The sequence below is a fragment of the Liolophura sinensis genome, chromosome 3 (assembly GCF_032854445.1).
Source record: "Liolophura sinensis isolate JHLJ2023 chromosome 3, CUHK_Ljap_v2, whole genome shotgun sequence".
NCBI classification, from domain to species: Eukaryota; Metazoa; Mollusca; class Polyplacophora; order Chitonida; family Chitonidae; genus Liolophura; species Liolophura sinensis.
The window spans coordinates 475,169-500,453 of NC_088297.1; the positions used below are offsets into that span (position 1 = coordinate 475,169).

At 40.9% G+C, this 25,285-nt stretch overlaps 1 protein-coding gene across 1 annotated transcript in view; it reads right to left on the minus strand.

The window, feature by feature from the left end:
- The window catches only part of LOC135464221 (N-acylethanolamine-hydrolyzing acid amidase-like), a 26,342-nt gene extending 2,724 nt beyond the window's left edge, over nucleotides 1–23,618 (minus strand). The window contains exons 1-10 of the mRNA XM_064741724.1: nucleotides 23,433–23,618; nucleotides 21,249–21,343; nucleotides 20,019–20,088; nucleotides 18,602–18,728; nucleotides 16,334–16,433; nucleotides 13,496–13,578; nucleotides 12,156–12,243; nucleotides 11,415–11,499; nucleotides 10,914–10,976; nucleotides 10,287–10,382 (exon numbers count right to left, since the gene is read on the minus strand). Coding sequence (XP_064597794.1) covers nucleotides 10,287–10,382; nucleotides 10,914–10,976; nucleotides 11,415–11,499; nucleotides 12,156–12,243; nucleotides 13,496–13,578; nucleotides 16,334–16,433; nucleotides 18,602–18,728; nucleotides 20,019–20,088; nucleotides 21,249–21,343; nucleotides 23,433–23,596 — 971 coding nt within the window. The 5' untranslated portion in view covers nucleotides 23,597–23,618. The remainder of the gene's footprint in view (nucleotides 1–10,286; nucleotides 10,383–10,913; nucleotides 10,977–11,414; nucleotides 11,500–12,155; nucleotides 12,244–13,495; nucleotides 13,579–16,333; nucleotides 16,434–18,601; nucleotides 18,729–20,018; nucleotides 20,089–21,248; nucleotides 21,344–23,432) is intronic.
- Between the last annotated feature and the right edge of the window lie 1,667 nt (nucleotides 23,619–25,285).

Genomic DNA, 25,285 nt, shown 5'->3' on the forward strand with positions numbered 1-25,285 from the left:
TGGCTCACATAGTCTTCTACGTTTATAAGGTAAACTCATAGCCAAAGTTATAGATCTACTTGGCTCACATAGGCTACCATGTTTATAAGGTAAACTCATAGCCCAAGTTATAGAGCTGCATGGCTCACTTAGGCTTCTTCGTTTATAAGGTAAACTCATAGCCAAAGTTATAGAGCTACTTGGCTCACATAGGCTTCCATGTTTATAAGGGTAACTCATAGCCAAAGTTATAGAGCTAGTTGGCTCACATAGGCTTCCATGTCTATAAGGTAAACTCATAGCCAAAGTTATAGATCTACTTGGCTTACATAGGCTACCACGTTTATAAGGGTAACTCATGGCCAAAGTTATAGAGCTGCATGGCTCACATAGGCTTCTTCGTTTATAAGGTAAACTCATAGCCAAAGTTATAGAGCTACTTGGCTCACATAGGCTACCATGTTTATAAGGGTAACTCATGGCCAAAGTTATAGAGCTGCATGGCTCACATAGGCTTCTTCGTTTATAAGGTAAATTCATAGCCAAAGTTATAGAGCTACTTGGCTCACATAGGCTTCCATGTTTATAAGGGTAACTCATGGCCAAAGTTATAGAGCTACTTGGCTCATATAGGCTTCTTCGTTTATAAGGTAAACTCATAGCCAAAGTTATAGAGCTAGTTGGCTCACATAGGCTGCCATGTTTATAAGGTAAACTCATAGCCAAAGTCATAGAGCTATATGGCTCACATAGGCTACCATGTTTATAAGGGTAACTCAGAGTGAAAGTTATAGAGCTAGTTGACTCACACAGGCTTCTACGTTTATGGGGTAAGTCAAACCTAGTATTTAAGCATACACGTTTTTAGACTAAGTGAAACTTGGCATTTAGGCATTTGCGTCGTGTAACGTCTGTAATGCCAGACTTGGCGTTTTAGGCTTCTGCGTTTATAAGGTAGAGTCACACTTGGCATTTAGGCTTCTGCGTCCGTAAGGTAGCCTAAAAGTTAGACTTGGCAGTTAGTGATCTACTTTGATAAGGTAAAGTCGCATTTAGCATTTTGATATCCATGTTTATAAGATAAAGTCAGACTTAGTATTTAGGTCGTTTATAAGGTATAGGTCACTGACATTAAGTTTCCCCGTCGGTAGTCAGTAGAGTAAGTTAGAGGCAAATACTCTTCATTAGGGGTTTTGTCTGTGCCTATGGTATATGTCACAGAGTATTCCAGTGTACAACACAAACAGTAAAAAATGTCATGCATTAAAAAATGACATGCATTATCTGCACTATTACGAAAATGTAGGGCAAATTTACAGCTTCGCATTGGCCCTACGTGACTTACCGATTAGAGATGGTAACGAAATAGCCAGCAATGTTTGCTGTAAAAGTTGCACTATCAGTTTTTACAGTGCACTGTAGAGAAAGCTGCTCAAACCACGGTGGAAACCGCTTCCGTGCCCCCTACCGCCTCGAAGTCTGGATCAAACTCGGGTTGGGACATACCAAGCACTTTTAAAATGGTGCTACTGCCTCGTTGCACTCAGAGGTTGGAGCAAGGAAATATGACTTGTGGGCCCGCTTTCTGTATAAGGTGGCTGGTTGGGGTCACTTAAACACAAGTAAACAACATACATTATCGGCATATGACTTAAGCAAGACTTTGTTTTGTTTTTCAGACTAAAAACCCTGAGAAAGATGAAAAAACGAAGTCTGTCGAAACTGTCGCTGGTTGCCAAACATGATTCTCGCGGGGATTCTCGAGAGATTACCGCAAGACTGGATCTACTTCCGGGGAACTACTTCATTGTGCCTTACTGCTCAGATCGGGATCACGAGGGTGACTTTCTTCTGAGAGTGCTGGGGTGAAAGACACGATAGCGGCGAAAGCCGGCTGGTAAGGGCTGCACCTGACACACGGTTGTAAAAGTCACACGACAGTGGCGAAACCGACCGGTAAGAACTGCATAAGACACACGATAGCGGCGAAAACAGGCTGGTAAGGGTTGCATCTGACACACGGTAGGGGCGAAAACAGGCTAGTACGAGCTGCACCTGACACACGATTGCAAAAGTCAAGTTACGATAGCGGCGAAACCCGGTTGGTAAGGGCTGCACCAGACACGATAGCGGCCACAACAGGCTGATAAGAGTTGCACTTGACACACGATAGTGGCAAAAAAAACCGGCTCCTAAGGGCTCCGCCAGACACACGATAACTGCCACAACAAGCTGTAAAGGGCTCCACTTGACACACGCTAGTGGCGAAAACCGGCTGGTAAGGGCTGCACCTAACACATGATTGTAAAAGTCACGTGACGATAGCGGCGAAAACCGGCTGTGTATATTCTGTGTAGAATACTGTGAGAAAGGCGAGGAGAGCACAGTTTTCATATTGACGGGAAGTGAGCATACCATTCTTGAAATTTTGAGTTTTAGCCATTAAATAAAACCTTTGACGTGGTTTTCCCATCAACTGCATTATATTGCTGTTATTTATTTTGTTATCTATTGTCTCAATGTTAAAATTCACATGCACCTCGTTTCAATCAGCAGCAGGAAAAAGGGTGTATGTATGTATGTTTGGGGTTTAACGTCGTACTTAATACTTTTTCAGTCATATAACGACGAAAAGTCATTAAGTGTGTGTGCATACATTGTGTCTTCTTGTGACAGGGCGAGCCCATGTCGCCAAGGCACTGCCGCCACTGAAGTATCCTGTCGTTGACACTAGACATAACACCCCACACATTCACATTCTACTATCACGTTTCCTTGCTCTAACCTCTCAGTGCTGAGGGCCAAACGAGGCAGTAGCAGGTAACATTTTTAAAGTCTTTTTTATGACTTGACCAAGGCCTGATCCAGTCTCTCACGACTTCGTAGAAGGAAGTAGTAAACTAGCTAACGATATAGTCCCTGGTCGTAGTGATTTGTTTTTACAAAGCCTCTAAAATACAATAAGGTAATGTATATCGATCCGTCTACACGTACCATATTCTTACTTCAGGACTGAGGGATAGCATTAAGCGTGAAAATAGTATTTTATAGTTAAGCATATATTCTAAATGTCTGCTATGTTGTTGTTGTTTCAGCCTGATATCTTGACGAAGGCTGATGACACAGCCTTGGAAAGGAATCACACTCTCGTGATATGACGTCGGCGAATACGGGAATGTCGTCATAGCCACCGAGAATGACGTCACTCTTGGTGATATTTTCGTCAATGTAACCCTTCTGACCCATGAGGATCTGATAAGGGACGGAAATAGACGGGGCTAGCAAGGCGTCCCTGCAAATAACTACGCGCCTGTTAAAACGTGATATGTGATGAAACACAAGTAATAATATTTGCTTATCCCTGTTTGGTTATAGTATCCTTGTGAGACCCTTGGCCATGTCTTTCTTGGCAATCATGATGGGGGTTCCCCGCAAACATCATTGGTATTAATCAAAGTACGCCAAAGAAGGTGGACATCCGCAATGCCGACATCATGAAAGCACCGTTGAAGCCTACAGTGACTCCCACAACGCATGCGCGCCGTGAACTAGTTCTTGGCTACCAGTCAGTGATGCATCACATTGGCGGCAAATTACCTCGATGCCTCGTGCTCCAGTTGGTTAAATGGCTGTATGGTCTACCGGTTTATTAAATATAGCACAACATGTCCACTTTGTTGGAGACAGTGAGATTGTTTCCGCTCCATCCCTTGATTTCAGGACGCGTTCACGTCCGTGAAGGGGAGATTCGGCTCTTACTGACTTATGGGCGAGTCCATTCTCATTACCCTGAATATCAGAGAATTCCACGGGATTCATTGGGATTATCAAGGAAAATGTATGCGTGCGGAAATGAGTAGGAATCACTTAATGGCACATTATATACTCATTCCCCAAAAGTTTGTGTCCTGTATATTTGTTGGGTACTTTTTCTACATCAGTGCTTTGAATACTGTACACTGTGTACCTCTTCTCAGCATCATGTTAATCAACAATGGTGGGAAAATATACACTGCTTGTATAATGACAATATAGTTGGGAATTTCAGAAGAAAGTTAAAGTTTGGCAAATCTTTATTTCAACATATGTTTAAGCAGTCGTAGGTGGAAATATCAAACATATATAGAAAAGGAGTATTTACTGATAGTGTATGTCGAAATATAGATTTATATCTGGAAGCAGTATTCCTTGATAATGGGATCAATGTATGTCGATTTATGGATGTTCGTCGGAATATACTGTTTGCTGATGATGACATGAATGCATGTCGAAACATAGGTTTTTGTCGAAATATTGCATTTGATGATGATAGCATAAATATTAGTGGAGATATAAATTTACCAAATTACCCTCAAACTCTGTATTACTTGAAGCTAATGAGTGGATCCAACAGGTAGACAGGCAGTGACTGGTATCTTTCTGGCACATGTGAAAATGGTGCTTTTTCGGCCCACGAGAGTTTGCTTACAAGATGATGAATGCTGATAATGAATTTGTGCTGAGTGAATATCATCAATCAGCACGCCTTATCATGTCTTAAAAACTAAAACGCATTCAGTACATAAAGGGATAAAGAATCAACGCTGATTGGCTGACCAAAGAGACCGGGTTTCAGTGGGTTAAACCCAGAAGGCTTGGGCACGCTTGATTAAGTTTGCCATACCTAAAATTGAGCTTAGGAGAGGCATGTTTTGCAGTTGCCTATCTCTCACACCAGCCAGTAAGAAACAATTCTGTGTTCCTTTAACAGAGTTTATGTTAAGGATATCTGAGTTTGGTGAAAGGCTCGTTTTGGCGTTGGCCTGAGTTGTTAGCCTTTGATGCGTATTTTTAAGGTTTTGATTATGTCGTGTAGTTGTATTTATATTTTATTTACAGTTAAGTCTGGAGACAGAGTTGTTGTTCATCTATCAAAAGAATTAAGTGATTAACGGTGAGGTGATAATATCAAGTTAGGGAATCTGGATTTTGTGACTTTTGTTTCCTGAACTTCACGATTTGGAAAAAAACCCAATCGGCTGCAGCTGAATATTAATTTAGAATGAGATTAAGAACAAGTCATGAACGTCTGCCTTGCATGATATCTGTGATGCGCAGTACAGTCTCGATGTCTCTCTGCAAATACATAAAATTGCCCTACACCATCCAGAATAAAAAGCAAACAATCAATCTCATGTGTTTTTTTGTGTTTTTTTCGGTCACTGGAGGATTTTGTATGTATTCATTCCGATTCTAGTTGCTACCTTGTTACGCACCTTACAACGCACCTTGTTACGTTACTGACTTGCTTGCATAATTTGTTACCATTAAAGGCTGAAAAAAAAACAACGACTTGAACTGTATGTCAAACAAAAGACCAATAAACCATATTTTACGCAGTGCATCCAACTTGCTACTCTCGTCCTCCATGGACTGCCTTTTACATCACACTCCTTACGGCGCATGCGCAGCTTTCTAGGCTCGCTTTACATCACTGTCATGGCTAGACAAGGTGGCAATACATTCATACATGAATTAGTTTACATGGAGACTCCATTCCTTGGAACTAAGGCTATTCTAATGAACAATGATCAATTCCTAGAAAACTATTTGCCACAATGCTGTGGATCCTACATAAATAATTCCAGCAGATTGTAAAGCTAAACTTGCACTTTTCAGTGGAAAAAGCATAATTCTCAGAGTTGGGTTAACAATTCCAGCGCCAACAAGATCAGAAAACAATACGGTATTCGCGAAACACAAAACAATACAAAATTGAACACCGTGCTATGCATGTGAGTTTGTTGAGGCGCAGCCTCACCATTATTATTATGCCCTTCCGCGGACCTATATTATCAGCGCTCACCGATACATTTGCATTAGTTCTCTGCTATCATCTTGTGTATACCTTAAATAAAGTCAATTCACACCTATATATATATCAAGTATTATTAATGACAGAGGCAAAGATTGAAACGGAGGTTGTAGGGGGAGTAGGGGGGGGGGTCATTTCTGTTTAAAACTTGCCAGTGATTACCGTGATTTTATATTAGTCCCAGACAAAGGCGTATCGGGCACAGTAATTTGAGACCGAACAGGCATGACAGAAAATCAGAAGAAGACATTGGCTAGACAGCCTCTTTAGCTAGCACCGATAATGCATGGTAACACTCCGGTCATAACTGTGAGGGTCAGAAACCTATCGATTGTCTTGGGTTTCTCCCGGGTTTTGTCCCGTTTCTCCCAGGCTCTGCCCGGTTTCCTCCCACCATAATGCTGGCAGCAGTTATATAGATGCAATATTCTGCAGTACGACATAAAACACCAGTTACATAAATAAATAACTTGGTTGCACAATGGCTTTCAGTGCTTTCTTGTGTTGGTAAAAACATGAATGCATGCACAGCACTGCGTTCTGCTGCTTTTTACTGCATCAAGAAAGGGGCTCTTCGTGTATTGATTTCAAAATGTACGCTCATCTCCATCAACGCTGAAATCTACTCTCATAACCCACAAGCAAAGATTGCCTGAAAATCACTAACAGAAATTGTGTGCTGGAAGAAATATCATTGATTGTAGAAACAGTAAGCTTCTTCACACACTAACAGATAAGCATACAGTCAAGCGAAGGAGAATACGAAGCCTGTCCGAAGGGCTAACCTTTCTAGCAACACGATTAAATATTAGTAATGAACAACGCCATTTTTGCGACCATGGTGAATATAGGTTACACACGCGCATTTCGTGCAAATACACTGATTGGATGATACTGCTGCACAGACATTGTTTGGACTGATTGTACATTATGCACTGACGCTCTGTTGTTTTGCGATATGTTTAAAATGTATCCGAATTTTGTCTGTTTTGGATAGAACTAATTTAATCATTTACATGTAACGAAACGTGGAACGCAATTGTTTAATTTCCCTTTTCTGTGTAGTGCAATTAAAACAAGCCAAGAACCAAATCATTTCTCAGAAAATAGTGTAAGGCTGAGTGAAAACTACCGGAAGACAACAAGACAAACTGGCGTCTTTCTGTGAATGAATGAATGATAATGGCTTAATGCCACATTGGCAATATTTCAGCCATATCATGGCGTCGTCGTTGTCCGAACCAAGAGCACTAAGTGTTACATGGGGCCTGACTCCGTGCCATATCACAATGATTCAATCTAACAATCATAATAATTAATGTAACCACAAATTATCGTCCAGAAAACGCTTCCTTCATTCTCTTCATGAGTTCAGTCCATTAGTGCATGTTATTTTTATGTCTCATGTTTTCCTCCTTTAACAAAAACCGGTTTGATAACATTTTTGAATTCTACTAGAATGGATAATGTGACAATTGATAATAATGAACAATTTATTGTACCGTAACACGAACAAAGGCATTCTGGTAATTGGTATATATATAAATAATAACATAATATTTTGTAGCCTTTATAACTATTCTGTGCATGCCGCTATCTCTCAGTTCAACCGAAGTTTTTAGAGTAAAGTCTATCTGGCATTTGTATTATGTTGTTCTGTCTGCTTTTCTGCCTGCCTGTTTGTCTGTCTGTCTGCCTGTCTGTCTGTCTGTCCATCTGTCTGTCTGCCTGTCAATCAGTCGTTCACAACGTCCTCCTTCTTTGGGCCATCGGATCCAGGTAGTGTACAGCTGCGGGTTTCCAGCGCTCTTAATAGCGGTATAGGTTGTGTTCCTGAAAGACGGCATAGGGTGATACAAGGTTTACAGATTGATCGACTGATTTTGGACGTCTTGAGGGATACAGTATCCGTTATAATTAGCTGATGTTCTAAACTTTTAAGTATGTCAGATTTATTCCGCTGTAGGGTTTAACCCAAGAAACCCCATCTCCACAGTGTCAGCCAAACAGCGTCGATTCTGTATCCCTATAAGTCTACAAAGTCTGGGGTAAAAACTGGAAAGACATAATACGTGTTGTACGAAGATAAATGTGTAGCAATTTGAATCTCTTATGATGTAAACTAGGGTCAAATATCGCTGGATGGGTAACGAACGACGTGTCTATGCGTCAAAACAGACGTTAGTATACCAACCGCCAACCAAACTTGGCCTTCCCGGTCAATGAAAGCTAGGTCAATTCCCAAAACCACGTTTAACATAAACCTCGTAAGAACCAAGAAAGTATACAAAGTATAAAATTAGGAGTGAATCATGCAAAGGGAAATAATCAACAGTTTTCAGTGACGACGACTCAGTGTTATCACTGAGTGATAGGCGACTAAGTGTTATCACTGAGTGATAGGCGACTGAGTGTTATCACTGAGTGATAGGCGACGAAGTGTTATCACTGAGTGATAGGCGACTGAGTGTTATCACTGAGTGATAGGCGACGAAGTGTTATCACTGAGTGATAGGCGACTGAGTGTTATCACTGAGTGATAGGCGACTGAGTGTTATCACTGAGTGATAGGCGACTGAGTGTTATCAGTATTCAAATCGTGTACCATTGATAGTATATAAGATAGTAATTCTATTGCAGCTGGCGTCTATCTTGAGTTCTATTTCACAGCAACATACGAAAGCGCCACACTGTTTAATTCTAGTCCTAAATTATGATGACAGTTTACGATATATTACGGTGAAATTATTTTCTACATTATGAAAAGTGAACCGCAATGGTGCAAACATCTGTGATGATCTTTATCAGGTGATGATTATCAACGAGTTCTGCGTCAATTCATCCTACAACCAGTTGATGAAGTTGTATGGTAAAGATTGTAACTGATTATGATTTACAAGGAACATCGCATAAACTATGATTGATGTTACATTATGGCAATCATTCTAATAGATCTATGGACATCTTGGATACCAGTGCTGATAATCGCGTTACCCTAAAGGACGAATCAGCACACTTTAACATAGGCGGGTGTATACAGTATTGAAAACTATCCACAAAAATTAACTTTAATTTTTTTAGTAACCTTAAAAATCCACCTAAGTAAATATTTTGGGATATAAAAGTAATCGACTACATCTATTTATTTTATATCATCGAACTCATCCGTCAAGGGATAATCGCCTTTCTAAACAACCTGGATGGCGACTCGTAAAGACAATAGAAACTTTCAGTACGTATAGACTTATGTGTAAGCAAGGGTTTTACGTCGTACATAAGGCTTGTGTACATATACTGTGTCTTCTAGTATATGCAGGGCGAGTGCATGCCTCCGAAGTGCTGCCGCCAGCGAAGTATCATGCGCAAGACACCAAACATAACACCCCAGCCTTGACACAGGCCTAACCGACAAAGTGCGGCCGCCAGTGAAGTATCATGCGCAAGACACCAAACATAACACCCCAGCCTTGACACAGGCCTAACCGACAAAGTGCGGCCGCCAGTGAAGTATCATGCGCAAGACACCAAACATGACGCCCCAGCCTTGACACGTGTCTAACCGCCAAAGTGCTGTCGCTATTGAAGTATCATGCGCAAGACACCAAACATGACACCCCCATCTTGACACAATCCTAACCAGCCCTGCTCTCACTTCTCAGTGCTGAGTGTCAAGTGAGGCTGCAACAAGCACCATATCGTAATAGCCCGACCCTGGTTTTATCCCAGGTGCCCCCTTTTCCATGGGGACGGTAAAGATAAAAAAAAGTCCTACCGTATCATGTGACCTGTCAGAAATGTTGGGCGACTAATCTTGATCACATGTATTATAACAGACAAAAAAACACTTCTGTTGAAATCTAAGACTACAACTTATGTTGTTTTCATTCACCACAAAAATAGGTTACTCCGACACAAATAAATATAAAGTACACATGTTTGTGGTACAAACTATTCAAACACAAACTTATGCTGATCCAAAATGATGTCATTTATGCAATACACCGTAATCTTGTGTATTTTTTTTGTGTATTTTGTGTATAAAACCCCAAACATGCTGTGTTTAATTCTTTCAACACAAGACCTTGTGTTAATTCGGAGCTGGTCAAATATGACACAAGACTTTTGTTGGAAAGAACACAAGTTTATGTTCATACAACACAAGTGTATTTTGCGTACGGGTGTCTATATAATTTCCACAAAAGTCTTAATGCTAACGACTTAGACAGGTGGACGCTTGTGAACATAGGAAGTTCCTAAAGGAAAGAGGTGCCTTTTGTGCCTTTGGATCACGGTGAGTCAAAGGTTGCCTAACATATTTCATAAAAGAGTTGCGATTTGAAACTACCCTATTGTTGAAAAATTTCATACGAACCATTAACATTCGATCGGATCATCCACGAAATCGTATTTCACATTTATTCTAGTCACGCACACACAGAATGACGTCACTTACATGTTCATGACGGGATTTGTGGACATGACGTCAAAAAGTGACGTCATATTTACGCCCGCTTGACCTACTTTGTCCATGGCTTTTATCCCTGGCGTTCTGTTCAACAACAATACCAAGACATGTGTATCGAAAATCAAACAACAAAAACAACTCGACACACTAAAAGACCAAATTTTATCAAACATGCAATAGTTTATTAAATATTTATATGCGCATGTTGCCATTATTAGATTTAATTTTTGTTTAACGAACATACCCTTTCCGTGCAACGGCATATTCACTGGCATTTTGCATGGATATCATTGTATATACAAATATCCCGCTGCTTGGAATGAGGTTATTGATCTAGCGGTACTACAAGTAGGTCCGCTAAGAGCGCTGTATAACTGGCTTAACTGTCAGCCGCCACAACAACAAAGGCAAATTAAGATATCCACTAAGCATCAAACTAGCAAACCAGACAAAATCAAAATTGCTCCCTTCTTGTTTTTGAAGAGTCAAAGTCGAAAACAAATAAGATCTAAATTTTTGATAAAGTGACTTGTGAGGTAAGGTATTTTTGTGACTTTTTTTTTTCAACCATTTCTACTGATGTGATATTAAAGGGTATATATCAGTGCAGCTTACCGTCGATTGTCAGATGGCGGGGGAGTTGTCCAGTGATCATAGTTCGTCTCCAGGATATACCATCTAAACACAAAAACATGCCATAAACTGAGTATGCCTTGCACTGATACCGGAAGCCTATGTATCGCCAGATACGCTTCACTCGTTAGAAAAGTCACCTATCCAGAGAGTTTGGAACAGACGCAAGCCTGGCAATATTCCAACGACTTTTTACAATTTCTTTTTCGGAATTATTTCTTTCATCTTGCCTTTCTGACTTTTAATTATTATTATTTTATTGTTATAACATAATAATATCTTATGTAGACTGATATGTTCAACGTCTGAGGTTTCTTTGAACAATTCCCCTTTACACGTTTTCACGTTATATTCTTTTGTGAGAATGTTCACACATATCATTGTAGGGAACCGTGATGATCGAAGTAATTTATCAGCCCTTGCTAGAAACTTAGGGAACTCTCTGACTTCAGGCCACAGCCTTTATGTACTCGTACAGCTTACTTTCCAAATAGAGGTTCTATGTTCCACTTGTCAACGGCCGCAAGTCGGTCTCGAGTGATAACGACACCTTCCCCCTTCTTTGCGCCTGAAAAAGTAACGTTTGCATAGCAGATTGACAATTGTCTTCATGACTCTGGCCCGCCATGATGAACAACAAGAGGAGACAAGTTATGTAAAGGTAAAGTGAAAACAAAGGGACAGCCGCCATTTTGGATCAGCTGTTAAGTATGTTTGTTCCGTGAGTACCATACTTTGACTCTTTTTAACTTCAAAGAATAAAAAAAAACGAAAATATGCCATAAACTGAGTAAGCATTGCAGTGACACATGATTTATGCAAACAGTCCCTATATATCAGCAGACAAGCTTATACTGGTGAGCACCAATGCGGTCGCTGTGAGTTCAAATCCAGCTCATGCTGACCTCCTCCCCGGCCGTACTGGGAAGGTCTTTCAGCAACCTGCGGATGGTCGTGGGTTTCCCCCGGGCTCTGTCCGGTTTCCTCCCTCCATAGTGCTGGCCGTCGTCGCATAAGTTAAATATTCTTGAGTACGGCGTAAAACAATAAATAAATATACTCGTCAGAAAGAGTTACCCGTCCTTAACAGCGGGAATATTTCAACACCTTTTCACAGTTTTGACATTTCAGATAGATTTCAGGAATTGGTCACTAAAATGTTTCAGACTGGCTATATGTACATATATACATACGTATGGATGTTTTCCACTGACCCAAACTTACCACCCACAATGTAATAAACAGGAGCATGGATTATTCGGTACGATAATTGCCGAACAGCTTCGTCAAAACTCGTCACATTCTCCAAAACCTAGATGGATATGAACAAAAACATGATTATTCATGAAGATGACGTAGAGTTTTATCCATATATGGTTATATGACGTCACCACCTTTGCGCTGGTAAAGAGATATATGAGAGTTAATAAAAGGAAACGTCTTTTTTTGGGATGGCCTTATGTCTACGTGTAAAACTTTTTTGGGGGCTGTTTTAGGAATGGCCATGTGTGTAGGTGTAAAACATTCATTGCAGTTTTAAGTTTGGTTATGTGTCTACATGTACAACGTTTATTGCTGTTTTAAGCTTGGCTATGTGACTACGTGTACAACGTTTATTGCTGTTTTAAGCCTGGTTATCTGTCTGCGTGTACAACGTTTATTGCTATTTTAAGCTTGGCTATGTGCCTGTGTGTACAACGTTTATTGCTGTTTTAAACTTGGCTATCTTTCTGCGTGTACAACGTTTATTGCTGTTTTAAACTTGGCTATGTGCCTGTGTGTACAACGTTTATTGCTGTTTTAAACTTGGCTATGTGCCTGTGTGTACAACGTTTAATGCTGTTTTAAACTTGGCTATGTTTCTGCGTGTACAACGGTTATTGCTGTTTTAAGCTTGGCAATGTGTCTGCGTGCACAACGTTTATTGCTGTTTTAAACTTGGCTATCTTCCTGCGTGTACAACGTTTATTGCTGTTTTAAGCTTGGCTATGTGCCTGTGTGTACAACGTTTATTGCTGTTTTAAACTTGGCTATGTGCCTGTGTGTACAACGTTTAATGCTGTTTTAAGCTTGGCTATGTTTCTGCGTGTACAACGGTTATTGCTGTTTTAAGCTTGGCAATGTGTCTGCGTGCACAACGTTTATTGCTGTTTTAAACTAGGCTACGTGCCTGCGTGTACAACCTTTATTGCTGTTTTAAACTTGGCTATGTGTCTGCGTGTAAACAGCAGTGAAAAGTAAAAGTCTCTGTACTCAGTTTAACGTTATATCCGTGGTTTGACGTCACGTTATTTATGACTCGTCTGTCAGCTTTGGGATGGTGAAGAGTTATGATGGGGTGAAAAGAGAAACGTTTTCGCTGTGTTAGGAATGGCAATGTGCATACGTGTAAAACATCATGGGAATGACATTTCTACTCGTCATACCGCTTGCTGTACTGTATACTGGAAGGTTATGTTTTAACTAAAATAAAGATCTTTAAACAAACAGATATCAAAATCTGTGACATAGCTTAAAGAAAATGGGAAAATAAATGCATCTAACGTAATGTAAAGATTACTCACCTCTCTGACAAGGAAACTCACAAACTGAGAGTTTTTGTCCAGGATGGCGATCAAAAGATTCTGCCAATATGTACCAACGTGAACTGAAAAGAAACCGAAAAGTCACGTGATATGAAAACTCATAATAAACAGCAACCCTCAGATTGGCTGAATATTTATTTATTTATTTGATTGGTGTCCTACACCGTATACATTATTCCCTACACACAAAAAACACTTGTGTTGTATGAACACAAACTTGTGTCATATTTCAACAACTCTATCTTGTGTTCACTTAACACAAGATGTTGTGGTAAAAGAATTGAACACAACATGTTTTGGATGTACTTTGGATGCAAGTGTTTGTTGCATTCCATAAATTACCTCATTTGCTTCAACACAAGTTTGTGTTTTAATATATCTAATACAAACATGTGTTCTGTAGATTTATTTAACATATGTTTGTGCTGGGGTAATCCATTTCGACTCGTTTTAAATGAAAACAACACAAAATGCTGTGTTACATTTCAACACAGGTGTTTTTGTGTGTACCTCAATAAAATCGCAAACATTCAAACTTCTGACAGAACCTAAAATTGCACTTTGTGCGTGGTCCGTATATGGCCTGGCATACCCGTACAACATTCTGAATACTCTATGTAGGTCTTCCATGTTGATGAAATGGATATCTCAAGGCTATTTAAGTCGCCCAGTTTGAACTGACCATTGTCCCTTTGAATCGACAGTACGCAAGCAGTTTGAACTGACCATTGTCCTTTCGAATCGGCAGTGCGCAAGTAGTTTGAACTGACCATTGTCCCTTTGCACTGACAGCACGTGAGCAGTTTGAACTGACCATTGTCCCTTTGCATCGACAGTACACAAGCAGTTAGAACTGACCATTGTCCTTTCGAATCGACAGTGCGCAAGCAGTTTGAACTGACCTTTGTCCCTTTGCACTGACAGCACGTGAGGGGTTTGAACTGACCATTGTCCCTTTGCACTGACAGCACGTGAGCGGTTTGAACTGACCATTGTCCCTTTGCAATGACAGCACGTGAGCAGTTTGAACTGACCATTGTCCCTTTGCAATGGCAGCACGTGAGCAGTTTGAACTGACCATTGTCCCTTTGCAATGACAGCACGTGAGGGGTTTGAACTGACCATTGTCCCTTTGCACTGACAGCACGTGAGCAGTTTGAACTGACCATTGTCCCTTTGCAATGACAGTATGTAAGCAGTTTGAACTGACCATTGTCCCTTTGCATCGACAGTGCGCAAGCTGTTTGAACTGAACATTGTCCCTTTGCATCGATATTACGTAAGGAGTTTGAACTGACCATTGTCCCTTTGCAATGACAGCACGTGAGCAGTTTGAACTGACCATTGTCCCTTTGCACTGACAGTATGTAAGCAGTTGAACTGACCATTGTCCCTTTGCATCGACAGTGCGCAAGCTGTTTGACCTGAACATTGTCCCTTTGCATCGACATTACGTAAGCAGTTTGAACTGACCAATGTCCCTTTGCATCGACAGTGCGCAAGCTGTTTGAACTGAACATTGCCCCTTTGCATCGACATTACGTAAGCTGTTTGAACTGAACATTGTCCCTTTGCATCTTTGCATCGACATTACGTAAGCAGTTTGAACTGACCAATGTCTCTTTGAATCGACAGTGCGCAAGCAGTTTGAACTGACCATTATCCCTTTGCACTGACAGTATGTAAGCAGTGTGAACTGACCATTGTCCCTTTGACTCGACTGTGCGCAAGCTGTTTGAACTGAACATTGTCCCTTTGCATCGACAGTGCGCAAGCTGTTTGAACTGAACGTTGTCCCTTTGCATCGACAGTGCGCAAGCTGTTTGAACTGAACATTGTCCTTTTGCATCGACATTACGTAAGCTGTTTGAACTGAACATTGTCCCTTTGCATCGACAGTGCGCAAGCTGTTTGAACTGAACATTGTCCCTTTGCATCGACATTACGTAAGCTGTTTGAACTAAATATTGTCACTTTGCATCGACATTACGTAAGCAGTTTGAACTGACCATTGTCCTTTGGAATTGACAATACGCAAGCAGTTTGAATTGACCATTGTCAATTATAGATAAGTGATAAGTGATTTTGTTTAATTGCTTAATTCTGCTTAGGCAATGGTGACAGGGGGTTTGTACGTGGCTACTTTTTGAGTGTATACATGAATAGTTATATTAAAATCCTAATTGAAGTAAATTGACAAGAAGTCGAATTTCACTGGTAATACGTGCGGCCATTTGACAAGAAGTCGAATTTCCCTGGTAATACGTGCGGCCATTTGACAAGAAGTCGAATTTCACCGGTAATACGTGCGGCCATTTGACAAGAAATTTAATTTCACCGCTAATACGTGCGGCCATTTGACAAGAAGTCGAATTTCACCGGTAATACGTGCGGTCATTTGACAAGAACTTGAATTTCACCGGTAATACATGCGGTCATTTGACAAGAAGTTTAATTTCACAGGTAATACGTGCGGCCATTTGCCAGCTATCACACTGTAGTCATTACTCTGGTTTTGCTCACAATGCTGTCGTCTTTTACGTTCATATCATATCATCAAGGGGAAAATGCAGCGATTGGTTGACTCCTATCAGTATAATGGCTCGGACGGGGCGGCTTACTTGCCTTCGGTAAGTCGTCTTAGTGAAGCAGCACTAAATAAAAGAGCAGTGGAAATCCGTTCTGCAACAAGGAGGCAAATTACATGCACTCTGAGGACTCCTTCGTCGTCATATGAGTGAAAAATTGTTAAGTGCGAACTTAAGCCCCAGGCAGTCACTCACTCATATCATATAACACTGTCTCATCCCCACATACCTTTATGGCCTCTCTGATCCACGGATACGCTAAACAGCCCTGGTTTTTGTCCTGTTAGGATGCCGACATAGCCCGCGTATGTGGTGGCTGTGTACACAGTCTGCAGTATCAAACAAAACACAAACAGCCGCTGAGTGTTTGATTAATGACTTATCTCATTGAATGATTAACTGATTGATATCTTCCGTTATTGATTTCCTAATATAACGAAAGCTTCACCGGTGTTTCTGTTTTGCTATAGTTTTTAACAATCGTGCAACTTTATTCGCACTTTGTGTATGAGACCATATGGTTGAACTTGAGTTCCCGGTCGTTACAGTGTACGGATCCCTACAAACTTGAAAGTATAGCGTTTTGCAATCTTTAGTGTCTTTTTGTGTTAAATAAAACTTTATGCTAAAGAGAGTTTAGACGGTATTTCCTGTGGAATCCGGATGCGGCCACTTACATCACAAAAGGGCGAAGCTCGAAAACACTAAAGAATGCAGGTCGAAAACCCGACTGTTTTCGAGTTTTCGCCCTTTGCCCTTTCGTGTTTTAGTGTTTTGACCTTTTATTTATAAGGCTGACAGTAAGAAAACGCGAGTGGGCACAGCCGGCTCCCACAGTTTCCAGTATAACAAGCCAAATCTGCATTTCGGGTGTCTCGCAAACTCACACGGCTAAAATGCGTGATTTTACAATAGTCGTCAAAGGCGATCATGTAGTGCTTACTCCTTACAGCGCATGGGTCGCTCTCTACTTTTCGCTTTACATCATTGTTACCACTAGTAAATTTTGTACAGAAATCTTGAATAACCCCGAGGTCACTGCCGAGGTCACGTCGTCATATGATTGAAAAATTGTTCAGTACCACATAAAACCCCAAGCAGTGATGAGGCAGGAAGTGATGTCTGAAGATACAAACAATCCGTGGTGTAAATCGAAAGGTAGAGAGCGATGCATGCGTTGTATGGAGTATGCCGACCATATAAGATGTATATCCAGTGTAGCAATGAGCGAAATTCAGCTGCGTTGGATTGGGAGTCAGAGGATTGAATATTTGCGATTTAAAAAAAAATCTCGACACAAAAAAACTCGAGGTTGCTGAAATGTAGATTTGGCTTATTGATTTGAGAATTTTCTTTTTCTAGAAATGTTGACCTTAACAAAAAATACACAAAGACAGAAAAACCAGAATAGACGAACGAATAAAATCCTACCAACTTCTGACAACCTGTCTGTTTATGCTTTCATTGGACCCACTTACATTTTCGCTTTTCGGAAATGCCCAGTAATCCTACATTGGCCATGTTACATCCTACAGTGCCCATGCTACATCCTACAGTGGCCGTGTTACATCCTAAAGTGGCCATGTTACATCCTACAGTGGCCATGTTACATCCTACATTGGTAATGTTACACCCTACAGTGACCATGTTACATCCTACAGTGGCCATGTTACACCCTACAGTGGCCACACTACATCCTACAGTGGCCATGTTACATCCTACAGTGGCCACACTACATCCTACAGTGGCCATGTTGCATCCTACAGTGGCCATGCTACATCCTAAAGTGGCCATGTTACATCCTACAGTGGCCATGTTACATCCTACAGTGGCCATTTTATTAAACGTGGCACATACTTTTCTTTTTTACGCTTATGTGGTTTAAGTGGAAGTAAAATATTTGAAATAAAAAATAATACAGGACATACAACATAGAGAGCAAATCCAGAACAGCGACGACAAATGGTCACACGTAACCGGTGATACACGTCCTGTTTGTCAATTTAACTCAGTTACGATTTTTATTCTGTCTATTCATCTAACTGATAAAATAGAAGCAAATCACACGCCCCCTAGCACCATGGCACCAGCGGCATCAGGTAAAACAATGCACAGAATTTTGTTAATTGCAGCACAATACCGAGGCCTTCGTGGCCGAGTGGCTTAGCACACCAGCGTGGAGCAATGACCCTGGAGCCTCTCACCAATGCGGTCGCTATGAGTTCAAGTCCAGCTCTTGCTGGCTTCCTCTCCGGCCGTAGATGGGAAAGTCTCCAGCAACCTACGGATGGTCGTGGGGTTTCCCTTGAGTCCCCCCCCCCCACCCTTCCACCATAACGCTGGCCGCCGTTATTTCTTGAGTACACCAATCAAATAAATAAATTAAACAGATAAATAAATCAGGCATCACTTCTGCACAATTACTCTAAATGATGTACTGTCATTACGGTTCAAGCAACACTCTTGAGCTAACACTCTGTACAGTGGCTGATTGTACCTTTCCGTTTCGCTGGAAGTTTACCACAATGGTCATGTTCCTAAGGACATCACCGTAATAATAATCCAAATTCCTGGTGTGCCAGATGTTTCCGGCGGAATCCTGGGCCACCACACTCGTGCAGAAGCTGTGGGATAAAAACAACCAGGGTTAGAAAAGGGTTCATGACAATCCGTATTAATAGGCGAGAAAGCTGCTACTTTTTACGCATTTGCGCATGAGCAGTTAGAATAAATGTCTATAACTCAGAGGACTACACAAAAGGCCTCATTCAACATGCTCTAGTCTTTTGTATTATTACTATTGCCCATTTTGTTTTGCTAAATTAAACAAAAACAGGATGAGTTGTACCTCTCTGCATATGGTGATAATGCTTAATACATGCACGAGCTTTGAATTCAACATTTACAACTCCCATTATCAGATAGAATACACAGAAAGTATCACTGGCCAGCTTGCAAATATGTACACAAGTTAGTGCTCATCAAAGGTACTGTGTAATGAATATACAAGAGAGTGAGTGCTTGGGGTTTAACGTCGTACTTAATAATTTTTCAGTCATATGACGATGAAAGAGTCTTGAGAGCGCATGCAATGTGCCTCCTTGTTGCAGGACGGATTTCCACTGATCTTTTATCTAGTGCTGCTTCACTGAGACGACTTACCGAAGGCAAGTAAGGCGACCCGCCCCAGCCACTATACTGCTACGGGTCAACCAGCCGTTGGACTATCCCCTTAATGTTGAACGCCAAGCGAAGAAGCTACAACTACCTCTTTTAAGGTCTTAGGTGTGATTGACCCTGGATCTTCCTCCCTGAAGCGGACGCTCTACCAACTGAGCTATCAGGGCCATACGTTAGGTGTGTCAATAAAGATACATTAATTTATTAATTTATTTATTTATAAATGTTTCACCCATATGACAACGGTCTGGTTATGGATGGAGTAGACCAACACCATTTGCTGTGTACGGACAAAACCTCCTGACTTAAAACCGGGGCCAAATCAGCGAGCGCAGGATTCGAACTCTCGACCTCACTGGTCAAGACGCTTTATTATCATCTGAACTAGCGAGATCTCTGTTATACTGATACATACAAGAAACATTTGCTAACATGCTCTTGAGATCAAGCCTACATAGTTACAACAACAACCACTAGTGAATACCAATGCGGCAGTGTTGAAATTTGTTGAACTGAACCCAATTTCACAAACTGGCGTATGACATTTTTTATCGTATATTTGTCGTACGATTTTTTGCACCATTACTATACCATTTTCCTATCTTTGTTATTATCGAACATTATAAAATGGGCCCTGGTCTATACCAGTGTTCAGAGAAGGGGAGGGTCTATTTACTTTCCTTCATTTTAGCGACTGGAATAAACTAAGAAAGCCTGATAAGTTGCTCCCTTACGCTGTCATATCGTATATTATATTCAGCAGTACCATTTCTCCCAGCGGAAGACCGAATATCTTGGCAACCCCTGCGAATTAAAAAAATAAACATAAACGATGAACAAAAAGTGAATTAGCGGTGCAGGCGTTGAAAATATTTACAGATCTAAGTGCATTTTTCGGTTATTTCTGACCATAAGGCACCCTGCATCATGAGTAGTCGAAAGCGAGAAATTGTGCTTGTACGGTCAAGGTTGAAAACAAGTCCTTCAGTTTTACTATTACTATGTAGCTGTAACGTTGACTATAATGCACAGTCATTTTCATAGCTATTTATTTATTTACTGTTGTGGGAGGAAACAGGAGCAGAGCCTGGGGGAAACTCACGACCATCCGCAGGTAGCTGACAGAACTTCCCATGTGCGGTCGGAGAGGAAGTTAGCACGGGCTGGACTTGAACTCACAGCGATCGCATTGGTATTTTAATACTTACACAGCTGAACCATATATCTACATACAAACACAACCAGTTGAGCTAACAGCTGTACAGCTGTAGTCTTTACTGCTGTATTAAATATTCTAATATGGTGAAACTCATGGACTGGCATGTTTGAATCGATTAAGTAACATTGAGAGTGTTCCTACTGGCAAGTTCCGAAGCATGTCGAGCACGTGGCTTACCTTCTCTCTATGACCTATGGTCTATGAATTGAGCAGTGCTGACAGCTGGGTTTACTGATATTAAATCATAGCTGCAGAGCCATAAGCAGCCCTACTGACCCATGTTCTCTTATTTCGTGCGACGAAAAGCACGCCTCAGACGAACATGAAGGCCACTCCAAATTGTGAAGTTCAGGTTTTAATTAAGATTTTGTTCTTTTTAACTGCTTTTAAACTTGTCAGTATATATTTGTTTTATTTTGAATGTTCTCATTATCACATCGAAAACCATTCACCATTATTAATATGTTCTCGCCATGATATGGGGTAGGGTTCGATCAATGAATGAATCAATGAATGAATCAATCAATCATTCATTCATTCAAGTAATCATTCATTCATTCATTCATACATTTATTCATTTATTCATTCATTCAAATTTACAGCAGCTGGATTTGAACCCTCAAACACTGACTTGATGAATGACTGGAATTGTAAGAAAATGGATTTGGTTAACTAAAAGACAATACCTGGTCAAACATTGTATCACATCAGATGTAAAGTGAACCGTCAGAAATTTCTCCATTACCTTTGATTTCATCTGCAAACGGCTGTATGATGGATTTGTCGAGTTGAGCACCAATCTGCTCAGCCAAGGGAATGAACTCTGCCGGTACAAGAGTCCTGAGGAGGTCATGAGAAAAGCATTTGAGCTTATCAGCTTATTCAGTCATGTAAATATACGGGTTACGTCCTGCGCAACAATTAGCCGTTGAGGGTCGTCGCTGGCTCTGATGTCTACACAAAACGCTGACTGGCACAAACTACCAGGCCCTTGACCAATCCGGTCGTGTGTTCGAACCCAGTCCTCGCTGTTTCGGCTGCGACTTCACGTCAGGAGGTATATGTGTATGTCAGGAAAGTAGCAAAGGGCGGGGATTTGTGAATGGAAGTTTTTTGAGCACGGTGTTAAATCAAAGAACCAATCAAATACGCAAACAAATAAATCAACGTAATAGCATAGGTTCGCAAGGTCGGCGTAGAGTTGCTACATTGACAAAGCCCTCTTACAGAGAAAAGTTACGTTTATAATTTTCTATGAAATTGAATTTTGGGCTAAGAAACTGAACGTACGAAACGTTATACGAGAAAACGCTTCCATAATTCTAAAAATTATGAAGATTTACTTCAGCTCAATATTCCTATACTGACTCAAAAATTATGCAATATCTTTACTGATTTACCTCAAAAACGACACCCTTGTACTAATTTACCTCTGTACAATATGTCTGTACTGATTTATCTCTGTACAATATGTCTGTACTGGTTTACCTCTGCACAATATGTCTGTACTGATTTACCTCCGTACAATATGTCTGTACCGATTTACCTCAGTGCAATATGTCTGTACTGATTTACTTCTGTACAATATGTCTGTTCTGACTTTCTTCTGTACAATATGTCTGTACCGATATACCTCTGTGCAATATGTCAGTACTGATTTACCTCTGTACAATATGTCTGTACCGATTTACCTCAGTGTAATATGTCTGTACTGATTTACCTCTGTACAATATGTCTGTTCTGACTTTCTTCTGTACAATATGTCTGTACCGATATACCTCTGTGCAATATGTCAGTACTGATTTGCCTCTGTACAATATGTCAGTACTGATTTACCTCTGCACAATATGTCTGTACTGATTTACCGCTGTACAATATGTCTGTACTGATTTACCTCTGCACAACATGTCTGCACTGATTTACCTCTGTACAATATGTCAGTACTGATTTACCTCTGCACAATATGTCTGCACTGATTTACCGCTGTACAATATGTCTGTACTGATTTACCTCTGCACAATATGTCTGTACTGAATCAGCTCTGTACAATATGTCTGTGCCGCCTTACCTGTGTACACCTTGTCTGTCCTGATTTATCTGTGGCACTGCGTGGCTTGATTTTTCTGTGCACAGTATGTCTGTACATATTTACCTCTGTTCAATATGCCTGTACCGACTTCCTCTGCACAGTATGAAGGTACTGATTTTACTCTGCACAATATGTCTGCACTGATTTACTTGTGTACAATTTGTCTGTACTGATTTACCTGTGTACAATATGCCTGTACCGATTTACCTCAGTGCAATATGCCTATACTGATTTACTTCTGTACAATACTCCTATACTGATTTACTTCTGTACAATATGTTTGTTCTGACTTTCCTCTGTACAATATGCCTGTACCGATATACCTCTATGCAATATGTCAGTACTGATTTACCTCTGTACAATATGTCTGTACAGATTTACCTCAGTACAATATGCCCGTATTGATTTACCTCTGTTCAATATGTCTGTACTGATTTACCTCTGTGCAATATGTCTGTACTGATTAACCTCTACACAATATGTCCGTAGTGATTAAGCTAAATGCTTAAGACTGTCCATGCTTACTGGACAGTCTTTGTCAACTCAGGCACCATGAATAAATATACAGCATGGTGTCAACATGCTTACTGGACAGTCTTTGTCAACTCAGGCACCATGAACAAATATACAGCATGGTGTCAACATGCTTACTGGACAGTCTTTGTCAACTCAGGCACCATGAATACATATACAGTATGGTGTCAACATGCTTACTGGACAGTCTTTGTCAACTCAGGCACCATGAACAAAAATACAGCATGGTGTCAACATGCTTACTGGACAGTCTTTGTCTACTCAGGCACCATGAATACATATACAATATGGTGTCAGCGTACTTACTGGACAGTCTTATTTAACTCAGGCACCATGAACTTAAAGTCTTTCAATACTTGGACCCAGCGTGTCTCCGGGGGATCTTCCACGTTCACTGTGTATGTCTTCGGCTTGACAGGGGTGTCCAACAGGGCTAGCCCCGCGGGGCTCCTACCAACTACTAACACCATACACAAAACAGCTGTGCACAGAAACCTCAATTCCGCCATCTTTATCTTTAGTCAGTTTAAATACTTAAAGTATCCAGCACATACTTTTACTCTGGACAATTATTGCCCATATTTGATAACGTGCGCTGACTATTTGACACATCATTATTGATAGGTTATCAGTCGACCTGATTTGTGTGCACTCGATATTTGCGCACTTATACGACATGCATGCACTCACAGTTCAGCAGCGTGCTAGAGCATTACGGTGACCCAGGTGCCTCTCACCAGTGTGATCGCTGTATGTTCAAGTCCAGCTTATCCTGGCTTCCTCCCTGGTAGCACCAGAGAAGATCTGCCAGCAAACTGCAGGTGGTTGTGGGTTTTCCTCCGGGTTCAGCTTGGTTTCTTCCCACCAAAATGATCGCCGACGTCGTATAAGCCGACGAAATATTCTTGAAAAAGGCGTAAACCACCAATCAAACATATAAATCAAAGCTCAACACGCGTACAGTTGAAGCCCCGCCATTTTGTTTTTTATAGTAGCATTGGAAATGCACGACTGAAATTAAAACAACATTTAAATCCACATCCGTTACACATGTATGAGTGATTTTAACATAAATCTTCCGGCAGTTATTCTCATATTCTCAAAAAAAAACAAAACAATCTGTTACATTTAACAGAAAGTCCATTGTTTGAGGAATTCTAGAATGTATTCTGTTATTGCAGCAGATTGTTCCGCTAAATAAAGCACATTCTATTCTATCAGTTCAGTATAAAGATTGTACATTTAATTGATTAACACGATATTACTTCGAATATGACAGGGTATCATGTTACAAAAACCCAATACCCTCTAGTATAACTCAAATAATAGACATTCCGTTAACATGCCGCAAGTAACTCGACAGTGTCAGGATTTTCGGAAACTTTCTGATAATCGCCGAAAGCGTTCCACACCTACCAGTATTAACGACAATACACGGGTCTACAATATAACATGTTATCAGAAACACGTGATATATCTGCGATTAGCTGACGCTGTTGTATCTTTCACTGTCCACAGTACAGGTTTGATTAGGACCAAGACCTCACCAGGTCAGGGATGATCATCACAGCAAAACCAGTCGCTGCAAGCAGTATGGTGACGTTCAAAACTTTTGCTTGCCTTCGGTAAGTCGTCTCAGTGAAGCAGCACTAGGTAAAAGATCGGTGGAAATCCGTCCTGCAACAAGGAGGTACGTTACATACACCCTAAAGATTCCTTCGTCTTCATATGACTGAAAAATTGTTGAGCACGACGTTAAACCCCAAGCACTAACTCACTCACTCACTCAAAACTTCTGGCCAGCTACCCCAAATTGTTGGCGGCTGTAGCCTGCTCTGACTTAGTCGTAAAACCAGTCGAATATGGGCGCACCAGAAGTCGTGGATGATCGCTGGTCACGTGGTTGTGTAAGTGTTTGTGCCACCTGGTGTTTGGTGGTGATACCTCGACTTCACAATCGATCGTGCCAGCGGTGACCGGCCGTGACGATTAATTGTAGGATCAGTTGTTGATCTCCACCACAAGTCGCACGATTAACACTGATTACCCTTGCTATTGGCCGTATACATGCATGCGCACCACCGGCCTACAAGAGCAATCGCAGTACACGGTCTCTAATGAAGATATCAATAAACATTATCGATAGGTCGTACCTCGGA